At 43.5% G+C, this 12,949-nt stretch overlaps 2 protein-coding genes across 10 annotated transcripts in view; one reads left to right on the forward strand and one right to left on the reverse strand.

The window, feature by feature from the left end:
• Positions 1–7,856, forward strand: part of LOC103620982 (retinol dehydrogenase 12) — a 12,630-nt gene extending 4,774 nt beyond the window's left edge. The window contains exons 2-7 of the mRNA XM_008639728.2: positions 205–357; positions 1,146–1,301; positions 1,577–1,681; positions 2,149–2,358; positions 4,229–4,418; positions 6,313–7,856. Coding sequence (XP_008637950.1) covers positions 205–357; positions 1,146–1,301; positions 1,577–1,681; positions 2,149–2,358; positions 4,229–4,418; positions 6,313–6,415 — 917 coding nt within the window. The 3' untranslated portion in view covers positions 6,416–7,856. The remainder of the gene's footprint in view (positions 1–204; positions 358–1,145; positions 1,302–1,576; positions 1,682–2,148; positions 2,359–4,228; positions 4,419–6,312) is intronic.
• An 805-nt stretch (positions 7,857–8,661) lies between these two features.
• ZFYVE26 (zinc finger FYVE-type containing 26) overlaps positions 8,662–12,949 on the reverse strand; it is a 49,670-nt gene continuing 45,382 nt past the window's right edge. For 7 of the 9 annotated variants that reach the window (XM_017742108.1, XM_017742113.1, XM_017742112.1 and 4 more), the window contains 2 exons: positions 12,083–12,136; positions 8,662–10,994 (listed from right to left, as the gene is read on the reverse strand). In XM_017742108.1, the coding sequence (XP_017597597.1) occupies positions 12,112–12,136 (25 nt within the window). In that variant the 3' untranslated portion in view covers positions 8,662–10,994; positions 12,083–12,111. The remainder of the gene's footprint in view (positions 10,995–12,082; positions 12,137–12,949) is intronic. The other 2 variants (XM_008639535.2, XM_017742115.1) reach the window with 1 other exon arrangement.

A 12,949-nucleotide genomic window follows, 5' to 3' on the forward strand; every position in this document is an offset into this window, starting at 1 on the left:
CGGGGCCCGGGGGCGGGGCCGCGCTCCGGAAAGCGCGGGGGATTCGGGGGTGCGTTCGCGGCGTCCCGGTCACGACACGGTCTGACCAGCCGCTTCATGTGAGGACGCCCGTGACTCCCCGGGGCCCAGGGCGCAGCGGTGAGCCCGAGTGTTGATGCGAACCCCCAGGTTCGGGGTGCTCAGCCCCGGCCCGAGCCCCCTAAGGAGGCAGAGGTGACTGGTACCTCCCCTCTTGCAGGAGGTATGTCGCTGGAGGACGGTGTAAGTCAACAGCAAGGCTGGAGGGGAAGGTGGTGATAATCACAGGAGCCAACACAGGCATCGGGAAGGAGACTGCCAGAGACCTCGCGCAAAGAGGCAAGTACAGTCTTCGTCAGCAGCCGGGGTGGCTGTGCCTTGTGCCAGTAGTCCCTTTTCTGGACCTAAGGAAGGCGTGTTGTACGCTTACATTGAAGTAAACTGGATCCCAGAGTTACTGCAGATGAGCCCAAGTACTGTTCCTTCAGAGGCTGTAACCACTGAGGTGCAAGTTCCCAGTTCCTCAACTGTTTTCATTGCTTGGACTCCAAAAATGTGCCTTGGGGACATAAAATGCTTTGCACTGCAACTGATTCAAGAGGACTGGGGAAGTTCCTCTATTCTACTTGTATGAAGCTAGGAAATGCCATAGGTCCACCACGGTGTGCTTTAGTTATTCATGTTTCAAGCTAATTTGATGTCAATGTTATTTGGGTAACCGGTAAGAAGATTAAACTACCTGTTCACAATCCATTTAGAAATTACTCTGGCTGGAATCCATCACCTTTATGTGCTCCTGGTTGACATTCCCATTACAGAGGCAGATATAACCCTATCATACCAGTGTTGTTGTATGCACTCCTGACTTAGGAGAACCTGGACAGAGGCACTTAAGATGTGTGTTTGCCTGGTCTGAAAGCATCTTTCAGCTGGATTGTCGCTCACAATGGAGTGGGAAAGGCTTTGTCCTTCCAGCCACTCCCCTCACTCATGCTAGTTCCCTAAAGAAACAATATGTTGTTTGTAATTGCTGTGCATGGCCAGCCTGCTTGTCATAGCCTTGATCATCCAGTGTGCTCCAGTGATCTCAGTTTCTGTTCCTGTTGTTCCCCCCGCCCTCCTTGCAGGTGCAAGGGTAATTATTGCCTCCAGAGACATAGCAAAGGGAGAAGCTGCAGCCAGTGAAATCCGAGCTGAGACAGGGAACCAGCAAGTCATTGTGAAAAAACTGGACTTGGCTGATACGAAGTCCATCCGGGAGTTTGCTGAGAATTTTCTAGCAGGTACAGTCTCTAGATTCTCCTTTGTAGTGAGAATATTTTACCAAGGACTGCTCTCTGCTCTTCTAACCATTGCCAAATCCCTGCCCTGCTCATCTCCGTACCTGTTGGGTACTGTGGTTCTCAGCAGGGGCTGGTCAGAGGCCATGAGCTAGTTTGTGGTATCCATTTTATTAAGGTGATGTGGCTGCAAGTCAGATAGCAAGGGATGACTTGTGCCACCTTCTTGTCTGCATTTTCTGTTTCCTTGTTTTAAGGATGGCTGTTGTTTCTTGCAGAGGAGAAGGAACTCCATATTCTCATTAATAATGCTGGGGTAATGTTATGCCCTTACTCCAAGACTGCTGATGGCTTTGAGATGCATCTGGGAGTAAATCATCTTGGTAAGGCCAGTGGAATCATGTTTGCACTCAATATGGAATCATAGACTGGTAGAATGGTTTGCGTTGGAATTGCCCTTAAAGATCATCTTCTAACATCAATATCTGTTGCAAAATGCCAAAGGAAAATCCTTCTTTCAGATTTTCTCTTCCTCATTCTGCCTTTTTCGGGAAGGATGGAGGGCCTGAGTCAGAGTTCTGGAGATGCAATGCAGTGTACTTGCTTATTGTGGATCCAGCTTAAGTATCTGTATATATTATGTGGGACATTTTGATATGTATGACAGCTCTAGCTTTTTGAAGATGAGGAGCAGAACTTGAAGGCCCCAAAAAAGTGTAGCTGTTAATTCAGGGGAAATTAACAAAAATTTTCTTTTTCCTGGACTTGAAATGAGGGCAGCAGTAAGATACCACATAAAAGCAAGCAGGGGAACCCTTCCTAGAAGGATGACCTTTTGTCTCCCCCCTAGGTCATTTTCTCTTGACTTTCCTCTTGCTGGAGCGTCTGAAGCAGTCTGCCCCAGCCCGCATCGTGAATGTGTCCTCACTGGCTCATCACGGAGGCCGAATCCGCTTCCATGACCTCCATGGCGAGAAGAGCTACAATTGTGGCCTTGCCTACTGTCACAGCAAGCTGGCGAACGTGCTCTTCACCCGGGAGCTGGCCAGGCGGCTGCAAGGCAAGTTCCAGAGGCAAGCAGAATGCTTATCTGCTTGGCTTTTTGAGCACCATGGATGGGAGAGTGGATTGAAGAAAGGGCTGCAAATTGTCTATGTAGAAATTGAACAGTATGAGGCAAGTGTCACTGAGGACTCTTTGCAGGAAGAAGTTATCTGCAGTCTGTGGAACCAGGAGACGTACAACACTGGTTGTCTTTACAACAGTAGGGTAGAGGAGTTTAGTAGCTTGGCACAGCTGAATGTATCTCATTTTTCTTTGGTGCTTGTCAAAAACTAGCTGCATCCACACAGACAGTTGTGATATGTGGGTGGAAGCTGAAAACAGAGCTACAGCTGCAGTCTCCAATAGACAAGCTAATGCACACTCAGCTGCCTTAAAGGTTGGTGGCCTGTAAAACAAGCATAAGACTAGACAGTACTTTGTAAGTCACAACATCTGTCACAGTCATGTCATTCTGTCCTTTTCATAAACTTAAGTAGTATATATTTACTAAAACAAGTGTTTTAGTAAATAAATACTAAGCAGTGTCTTTCCTAGGAAATTACTATTAGAGTAAGTCAAAAGAAGCAGGTTTTCTCAAAAGCCTGATGGAAACTGCTGCTGTTTAATACTCAGGCCCTCTAGCACTTCGTTTTGCAGAAGGCACATAATGACTGCAGTGTTTGGAAGGGAGCAGGGGATGCTCCAGTGCCACGGATGAGTGGTTTAAACTGCTTCAAGAATCACCATCAAAGGTGTTAGCAAAAGTGTTTTTAATGTGATGTCATAAAAGCATAACTTAACAAAGTTCGATGGCAAGGTTCACTCTATTACGTGGAAGACACATACAAAGGAAAGCTGATTTAGAATCGAGTTAGATTGATTCACACAGGACTGGAAACACTATGTGTAAGGAAGACCCTCCTGTTGAATCATGAGGCTCAGCATGGAGCTCCTTGCTTTTTAAACTCCTTAGGGAACCTAGGTGCAGCTAGGTCCAGTTTTAGTCTCAGACTTGGATGATTTATGTGCAATGGAATTATCTATACAAAATTTATAATAATCATTATTGAATAGCTATATGGACTAGTAATGTTTCCTGAGGATTAATTCAGCAGTCACTTACCAAGGATTTGTTGCAAGCAAAGGGTCTCTCTGCCTTGGTTAAGGAAGGCTCTCTTAGTCTCAGGTAAGAAATCTCAAGCCTTGAGAGGCATCCCTGCTCAAGGGGAGAGTTACCTGCTGTGCAGTCCAGTTGCAGTTTGAGCTGAGTTCCAGTTGGGCTTATCCAAAGGTCTGTTGGTAAAAGGTCTCTGCCTTGAGGAGTAACCTTGAGAGGTGAGCCAGCTCAAGGGAAAATTGTCACCATGCAGTCATATTGCCTAGCAGGGAGAGCTCAGAGAAGGCTCACTTAGGCTGTAATATTTATGGAATGGAGTGGTTAGCTTGTAGTCAAATTGCACGCAATGGGAAAGGTACACATGAGACTCATTGCCTCCACAACCTTACTTGTTCCTGGATAAAAGAGTATTGGAAAAGCCATGTGCTACTTGTGTTCACTGCCTGATGGGTGTTTCAAGTTCATGTGCACTGATACTCACTGGCCTCTGTGGGTTTCCTAGAGGAGTTTTGGCCCAGTTATGGCTCAGACCTTTACCTTCTTTGGAGCCTGTACCAAACTACTGCTGATTTGGCTAAGAGGTCATGTGTATCCATCACATCCAGCATGCAGTAACTACAGAGGACTTCACTTGCTCTCTGTATCCAAGTCTGGACTCCTCCTTTAAGTTATAGAATATCTACAGGTAGAATTGAGGAGTATATTACCCTTTTTTAAAAGACACTTTGATTCATGCAGATTTGTCCTGGACTACTTTATTTTGCCATAGGCACTAAAGTGACAGCAAATGCTCTCCATCCTGGTTCTGTCTATTCTGAACTGGTCCGGCACTCATTTGTAATGACTTGGCTGTGGAAGATATTCTGCTTCTTCTTGAAGACACCTTGTGAAGGAGCTCAGACCAGTATCTACTGTGCAGTAGCCGAGGAGCTGGACTCTGTGACAGGACAGTATTTCAGGTGGGTGAAAGCTGATGAAGTGATATGCTGTGGAAGGCAACCTTGTTGGCTGGGGAATATGGGACTTACTGCCATTCTTCATTAAGAAGGGACCAGGTAAGAGGCTGTCTGGTAAGACTGAGGGTGACAAATACTAGAGACCCTTCCAGGTCTGTTGCAGTCGTGTTAGAAGAAACACTTGACCTGTGCAACACTTCATACAATAGCAGGTCCTTTAGTTCTAGAAATATTAGGGTACTCAAAGTGCAGGAATGGCTGTCACATGCTTAGAGCTCTAATGCTGACCTGCCTAACACTTGGGAAAATCACTTTTCAGTAGAACTGTTCAGTTAATAAGATCACTTGAGTCAATCCTGGGAAGACAACTTCAGTTCTCGTTGTAGTTTTACCCCACTGGAGCAGAAGGGGCCTGTGCTCTCAGGGAGCTGGGAGAGCTGATGGAGCTGCAGAGACAGGAGGTGAGATTTTCAGGTCTGGCATGTGACCAAATAACTATCCTCCAGTATGATAGACCCACCAGCTGGGAGGGACTCTTGTTGGGATGCTTGTCATGCTGTCATGGAAATGGTCTTGTGTAGCTCCCATTATAAAACCTTGATAATTTCTTGACTTTTTTGACTTACTCCATGGACCCTACGTAGTCCTGCCTTTTCCCATCACCAAAACCACAGCCCAGAGCAGTTCCAAGTCATCATCATTCTAGATTTGAAGACTGCCATTTGAACAGATTCATGCAGATATGTCTGTCAGCTTCCCATTGCATGTAGAGCATTTTAACAATACCTTTTTTTTGGGAATGAATATGAAAATTTGTCTTTTTTTTTCCCCTCACATGGATGCTGTTGGAGTCTTTGTGTCTTTGCAGAGCTTTCTGCTTGTGATTTGTGACCAGATTAGTCTCTGTAATGACATTGCCTGATCTTCATTTGGGAGTTTGCACCATCTTAATCAGACTTGAATATATAAATACACATCTAAGTCTTCCTTGGATGACTGTCTGTCTCAGGATAAAAATGTAGTATTAATGTGCTGGAGTACAGAAAACTGGTGGAATTTAAACTCGTTTTAAAAAAGGGACTTTTGGACATGGTGGGAAACAAGAAGCTTCAACATTAATTCACAATTTACATTGGACTAGCCTAGAATCCTCACTTTCCAGGCCACAGACTATAAAGCCCAAGTGTAGACATTAAGAAAAGAATTTTTATGCCACAGTGAGACAAGTGGGAGTCTATCAGTCATTTTAGGAATATCAAAGACTCCATCTAAAAACACTGAGCTGAATGGAAGCCTTACAAGATGCCATTTCCTCTGTGCTCTTAAACTCCCACGTTACTGCAGCATCTAGCATTACAGTTGACAACACAGGACCTCTTTTCCAGACAGAGTTCTTTCTGATTGCAGGAGCTGAGAAGAAAGGAGCCACAGTTCAGAGGATAATGGAAAAGGGCGTAACTATACATGATTATTACAGTGTTATTCTTGGGCATAGAGTGGGATAAGTAGTTTAGAATGAAGGGCTGTTTGAGTGACTTTCTTGTAGTTTGTTAGAAAATGTGCCTCTGAAGAAGCTTGGTTAGAATTTATATCCCTTTTTAGTGGTATTAATGAGAGGTTTCTTTAGGAGTTGAGACAGCTGATAGAGCTAGACTTGCTTGCCAGTTCTTGGTGCCATTGGGAGAGATTCTTCCCCAGCTAGTTGGAAAGAAGTCTTTCTTATGGTGGCTTAGCACCAACCCTTGCTCATTTTCTGGATAGCCTCCCACCATTCTTCAACTGGTCTTGAATTAAGCTGATAGAGAGCAACTCCCTGATCTTAACACAGACATTTCAGTGTGCTAATGTAGATGGAGATCTTTGAATTGAAAGAATAAAAAGAATGTTTCTCTTACAGTGATTGCCAGCCAGCATACGTATCTCCACGTGGTCGGGATGATGAGACGGCAAAGAAGCTCTGGAGCGTGAGCTGTGAGCTCCTTGGCATCCAGTGGGACTGAGCAGCACCAAGAGTGTACCTGGCTGGGCTTCTCTGGGGAACAGCACTGCTGAGGGAGCTCAAGAGTAGAATGCTGATACTTCAGCTGCCCTAAGGATGGCTCTGTGGGCACAACCTAATTTGAATTTCTGGAATATTACACTTAAGGATTGAGATTTGTAAGCAATCAGTTCCTCTTCCTAGCTGGAGAATTAGAGCACTGATGCAGGGAGCAACCTGCTTGGTATCTCACACAGCAGCTCAAGGCTATGGTTCTCTGGCTTTAGAATAGAAAAGGAGGTTGCAGTCTTAGGTTTAGATTATGAAGTAACAAGGAATTACTTTAAATAAAGTTTGGTTGGTTTCTTTCCTAACAGCAATAGTAAAAAGGTGGGACTCTAAAATTACAATCTATGAGGTTACTGTCAGTTCCTGCCCTTTGAACTGGCAGAGTGAAAATACTTTAGGATATTAGATTTTCTGGCAAGTAATGCAATACAAATGCTCTCAAGCACACAGAAACAGGTCCTGGCCTTTTTGTGCCAAGCATTAGGTGAAGTTTTTACGTGGAATCACTTTATCTGCATGCTCTGTAAGAAGCTGGACCCTAGCCACTGAGGTATCTTGGACCTAAATGCCCACTGCTTGCAGTAAGTTAACTGAGGGTTGGCAAATCTTCTGAGAACCCAGGTTTTTGGTGCAGGTGACTAGGAGGTTAAAAGCTGCAGGAGTGCTGCAATTGTGCACAGGCAAGTTATTAAAAAAATCAACATATCTCCTGTGAAGCATTGAACAAAGATGGTGTAAAAGTTGTCACAGTAAACCCCCCAGCTGCACTTTAAATGACTTTAGAACCTAGAAAATAGAGCAGAATGAGTAAAGAACATCTCAGCCATGTTAAAAAATATTAAACAACTTCAGCTGAGACTTTAGCTTTAAATGACCCCAAACTCCCTAGAGCTAAATAGCTGAAACAGGAGGCAGGACTATATGATCAAGCTGGCTTCAGGACAGGAAGGTGAGAGGCTTGCACAGAAATCCTTGGATTTGTCTGCCCAGCAGTTACAGGTTACCAAGGCTGCCAGCCTGCCCGTGCAGGACCACACAACTTGCACTTCCACAAAGCAGCTAGCTCAGGCCACGTAGCAATGGGACTGCTCCCCTGGAACTCCAGTGCTACTTGAGTGCAAATTGCTAGAGTGTGATTCCCTAATCAGAGATTATTTCTGAAAGAGTTAAGCAGTCAGAAACCAAGTGCCACAGGTCATAGGATTATCTTCTGCTTATGAAAAAAAGGCTGGAAGTTTATGGACTTGAATATGAGCCTGCCACTGTGACCAACTGCCAGTTTTGGAAAACAAATGCTAATTTTAATTCTTCCTGTCTGGATGCTGTCTATACAGATCAGTCCTGTGCTACCTCTGAGCAATACTAAATAAAGCCATTTTCCTTTTACAACAGAAGACTGTATCTTCTTTCAGAAATGTTGAATCAGTTTACTTAGTGTTGCTGTTATCTGCACCAGCCTCACTAATGTAGAGAACTCCATCTGGGTAACATTCTAAAAAGTCCCTTTGTGTTTCTCCCTGTCACGCTACCTTTTTTTTTTCCCCTCCCTCTTCATGCTTCCCAATTATGAAGCTAAATCCACAACTATAATGTAGCAGTTGAATGGTACCTAGCACTGGAGGCTTGTCTTGCTTTCTCTGTCATTCTCTGATCTTCCAAGCGGCTTCAGGAGCAAGAGAAACCATTTTTTAAGAAAGCAGAAAAGTCTCTCTGGTGTGAAATATTTTTGCCCTTGCAGGTCGATGCTCTTCTCAAAGAAGTCTGATTTTAGATTTAACATAAGACATATTAAATAAACATTTCCACAGACATACACCGATTCTCTTTGACCTTGAGCAAGTAATTTATACCTCTCAGCTGATCTGTAAAAAATGAGGAAACTAAAGCTCATTTAGCTGTCTCAAAGGGAGGCTTGTAAGGGAGAGTTAGATTAACTTGCAAAGCTCCCTAGAGAGGATTACTGAGTACACGCATGAGGCTGAACTACCTAGGCTACCTAGCTGCTGGGGGGACTTCTAAAGATGAGATGTTCTAGTTGATCTAAATATTGAGGACACTCAGTAACAGAAATATTTTGCATGATAGAAAAATTATCCCCCTTCTAATTACTCTGCTAAGCATAGCCAAAAGCAAAATTAAGATCTAGAAAGAGACCCCTAGCTCTGCTGATATAAAAACTAAACAGAAAATACACGAACAGTCATAATATTAATTTTTTTAATTGTAAACAAACCTTGGTCAGTAACAGAAAAATTCTTTTAAACTGGCAGTATTCAATCCCTTTTTGCTGCTCAGAAATTCAAAGCCCCTTGATAATTGCACTATTTATGACACAAGGTAATTAATCAGGGTCAAAATTCCAGTTCTGCTGGTACAAGAAAGATTCCAGGTTAAGAGCATCAAATTACAACAAACACTATATAAAGTGCATCAGGTACAGTGCAAAGAGGTCAGGAAGAAAGGCAGGTATGGAACTGATAGGTCTGCATGGCAAACTCCACTCTCAGTGCTCTCCGTAGCTGAAAGAACTCGAGCAGAACAGGAGGTGTTACAGCAATGCAGATCTGGATACCCACAAACAGTAAAATCTTCTCCCCATAATCAGAGATTTAGAAATGACTGAAGCTATAGGTAGTGTCACATTTTAGGATTAGCCTGATGGCTGTAAGCTGATGGAAAGCTAGGTCAGTCTGGCCAAGGAAACAAAAGCTTTCGTTAAAGTACTGCTCACTAATGAGATAATGCAAATCTGTGGTCAGGGGATTCTGAAAGCTACATGTGGTCATTTCTAATTGCTCTAGTGAGCAGAGCAGAGCACAGCACCTCTGAAGAGAGGTGTTTGTGTCAGCTCTTGAAAACCTGAAGAAGATGGACCAAATCCTTTCTGACACCATGGAAGTCTGTTCTTTCATTATAGTGAGCTTGGGGATAGTGCAAAACTCTTACTTGACAGTCTCAATTACTTTATGTACTAAAACTATTTACAATTACATTACACTTCAGAAAACCTGTTGTTTTTTGGATGTAAACAGCTTTTTAATGAGAAAGTGAATTAGTTTTCCTACTTCTTGTGCTGAAGTACATGTAAACAGCAAACACAAACTCCTGTGGAATGCCATGGTTTGTTATTTTTTGAAGGTCCTACTACTGTCTACTACATTTCTGCCCATTTCTCATGTCCCAATACTAGTTGCAGAGAAGCAGCTACTTTTTTCAGCATCCCTGAACACAGACATTACACAAAGATTGCTGCTTCTTTTCATAAAACTGATTAACCTAGCACTTCCAGAGCAAAACCCATCAATACAGGGTATGTCCAGTTTGGTGTTCTATTGTACTTGACAGGGACAGGTTATCCTGGTAATAAATAAATACATCCCTGTGTGACAGGGATACACAGCACCTGTTCAATTTCGCTACAGCTTGCTCTGTCTTTGCTATACCTGATGAAAAACTGTGGAAGTTTACTGTCAATTATTCAGTCATAAAGCTACATTGCAACAATTTATCGGGTATTACCATAGTAAAGAAAGAGGCACGTGATTTTTCAACTATTTTGAAGGCTTATTTTCCCTTTGCACTCCCCTTACAGGATATGCCCTTTATAACTTCTTTCATCTAGTTGGCACTAGCCCAAGTGCCACATCTATGGCACACATCACACAGTGTGACTGGTAAACCTGCCATGAAGAATCAGTTCCTACCTTTTCAAACAAACTAAAAAAGCTGGGTACACGTACTAGTGGTGAGGGGGGGGATAAAAAAGAAGTAGCAATGGTTTGTATAGAGGCTTAAAAAAAATCTGTTTTAGTCTTTGCAACAGAAGAACACTCCAATCTTGAAAATTTTACAGGAAACATCACAAAAATTTTATACTCTAGGCTACATCGAGTTGATAAAAATTTTCTGTCCTCTCTATATATGTTTTCTGGATTAAAAATAAAATACATATTATTAAGTTCAGTGCTTTTCAAAAAATATCAACCCCCCAAAAATTAAAAACCAACAAAACCCAAAAACTAAAGTCAGAAACAGAAGTGCTCTCTTCCATACATCTAAATTCTTGCTTGTTCAGTTTGAAACTGTCCCCTCCCCCCATCAAAAAGAGAGCCAAAAAACACCCTGAGGTAGTGACTGTCAAAATACAGGACTGGCACTTGTAATTTAGTTCCCTTCCTTTCACCAGAGGCACATTAGCAGCATCCATTTGCCACCAACATCAGTCAACAGAGTTCCATTTTATGAAGAGAGTGCTAAACCGGACGCCTTTGAGCGGTCGTGAGGCCTTCTCCTTCGGTATGCTGGCCAATTTCAATTCCATATTACTTCCTAGTGCCCTGGGGAAGCCGATTTCTCACCTTGGGCTGGTGCACTGAGAGCCACTGGGCACAGATGGCCTTGACGACGTCATCGCCGCTGCTCTCGGCCAGCTGCTGCACGTGCTGGACCAGCTGCACGGCCCGGGCCTTCTCCTGCCGCACCGACACCAGGTACGCAGAACGCAGCTTGTTGCACATCATGTATGCCTGGATCTGAAGCATGAGAGGCAGTCAGAACTTGGTCAGAAAGCTGTAGCAAACCTAAGCAAGCTTAAGCAAGGACTCACACGGGAAATACCCAGTTCAGAAGCGTGTCATACGAGGCAGTAGCACCATACTACCAAACAGAACGTAGCATGAAGCAGATCCCAGTGAAAAAGGTAGATAAAACAGGTGTATTTTATTAAGTTTGTGTCTTGTAGAAACTCCTTTACTGTATGACCATGAAATTAGTATCAGGAGTCCTATCTTGTGCATTAATTACCATATCCTTATAGCAAAGAGTCTGAATCTGTCATTTTCTTCCACTGCTGGTTCTAGAACAATTCCCATCTTTCAGTGACAGATCTTACAGAAAAGCAGAATTAAAAGCCCATTTTCCAATCTACCTACAACAGTGAGTTTGTTATTCGGAGCAAACAAAGGACCGACACAAATCTTTAGATTTTACTCCCAGCTATGCCACTCAGGATCTACAATAATCTCCAAATGCTGAGTCACAGCCACATCTATAAACAGGCATCTACAGTTCATATATTTATGTGTAACTCTCCAGTGGCTTGGCTGGCTGGTATGAAAGCCAACAAAGAAATAAAGTAGTTTAGGCTTCATTTCCTCTAAGAGAAAAAGTCTATCAGAAGTGGAGAAGTTTTATCATTTAACTCTCAATCAGCACCGAAATAACATAATCCTGAAACAATAAGCTGAAGTGGTCTTCATTAGCTGTCTGCCATTACTAGAAACTTAATGTAAACCTATGCAAAAAGTTGAAAAACAAAACCAACAGACCCACCAGTGTGCGTCACTGAAATACCTTTCCTCCCATTCTAACAAATGCCCAGCCCTCACTCTGAGGACTCTCAAGGAACTAATAGGGATAGTCCCAACTGGTACTTGCATGTCACAGCTTTACAGTCACAAACACCATGGCCTTGAAGGATTCACTGTGATTTCTACAATCTAGGAAGTAGCCTTCAAAAACCTTATTTGCATGAGGATGAGAGAGAAGACAGTGGAAAAGAGCCTGCAAGCTGCAGGCCAAAACTGGGCTGTTTAGCTCTTACTACTGTGCTTTTACTTACCTTGTTTTCATCACTGTCCATATCCTGAATCAGATTATCGAGATCCTGTGTCCAAAGAAGGGAAAAAGTGTTCACATTTAAAGTGATAATAGTCTGCAAAACTTTACCCCATCAGGCATCAAACCCCTGTGGACGGGCAGGGCTGCTGAGATCACAGCAGGTGCTTAGACTGTCCCAACTGCAAGGCTTGCCGATGTAGAAAATACAAAAAAATACAAATTCTAATTCTTCCCTTTACCCACAGCTTTTCCTGCCTGCCACATCTGTGGGGGGTCCCTAGAGAATGCTATGAGCCTGGGAGTCTCTCATGGACATGCTCATGTTGCATGAAATGAATTTGTAGGTTCCCAGCACCCCAGCAGGAGTTGCCCCATGGCCCACCCTGACCCAAGGAGTGGACTGCATCCCCTAACCTAATTAACAGAACTAGTAGAGTGCACCTCCTTCCTTCACTGGGATGGAAGAAACACTGTGGCAGGCAAAGGGAATCACAAAATTGGTTCCTGTGGAGGCAGGAGGTTTCTGCCTCCACACATCCTCTGTGTTAGCCAGCAAAGCCTCACTGAAGGGAACACCTCCTGCTGCATTTGGCAGGATCTTGTGAAGCACATGCTCTCTCCCCACCATGGGTATCCATTTGGGAAGTGCAGGGTAGGAGTGTGCTAGCTACTTATTGTTTCCCCTCAGAGTACCTTGTACAAGGAAAACCACGCACTCCTACCTTTAAACTATGCCCGTACTAGGAGCCAGATCATCTATAGGACTCACTAAAAGAGCAGTACAGACACCAGACTTCCCTGTAGCCTGTATTGTATATACCCTTTTTACTTCAAAAGGAACACAGTGCAGGATAGAATTACCTCAGCA

Source organism: Corvus brachyrhynchos, unplaced genomic scaffold (assembly GCF_000691975.1).
Source record: "Corvus brachyrhynchos isolate BGI_N302 unplaced genomic scaffold, ASM69197v1 scaffold115, whole genome shotgun sequence".
Classification (NCBI taxonomy): domain Eukaryota; kingdom Metazoa; phylum Chordata; class Aves; order Passeriformes; family Corvidae; genus Corvus; species Corvus brachyrhynchos.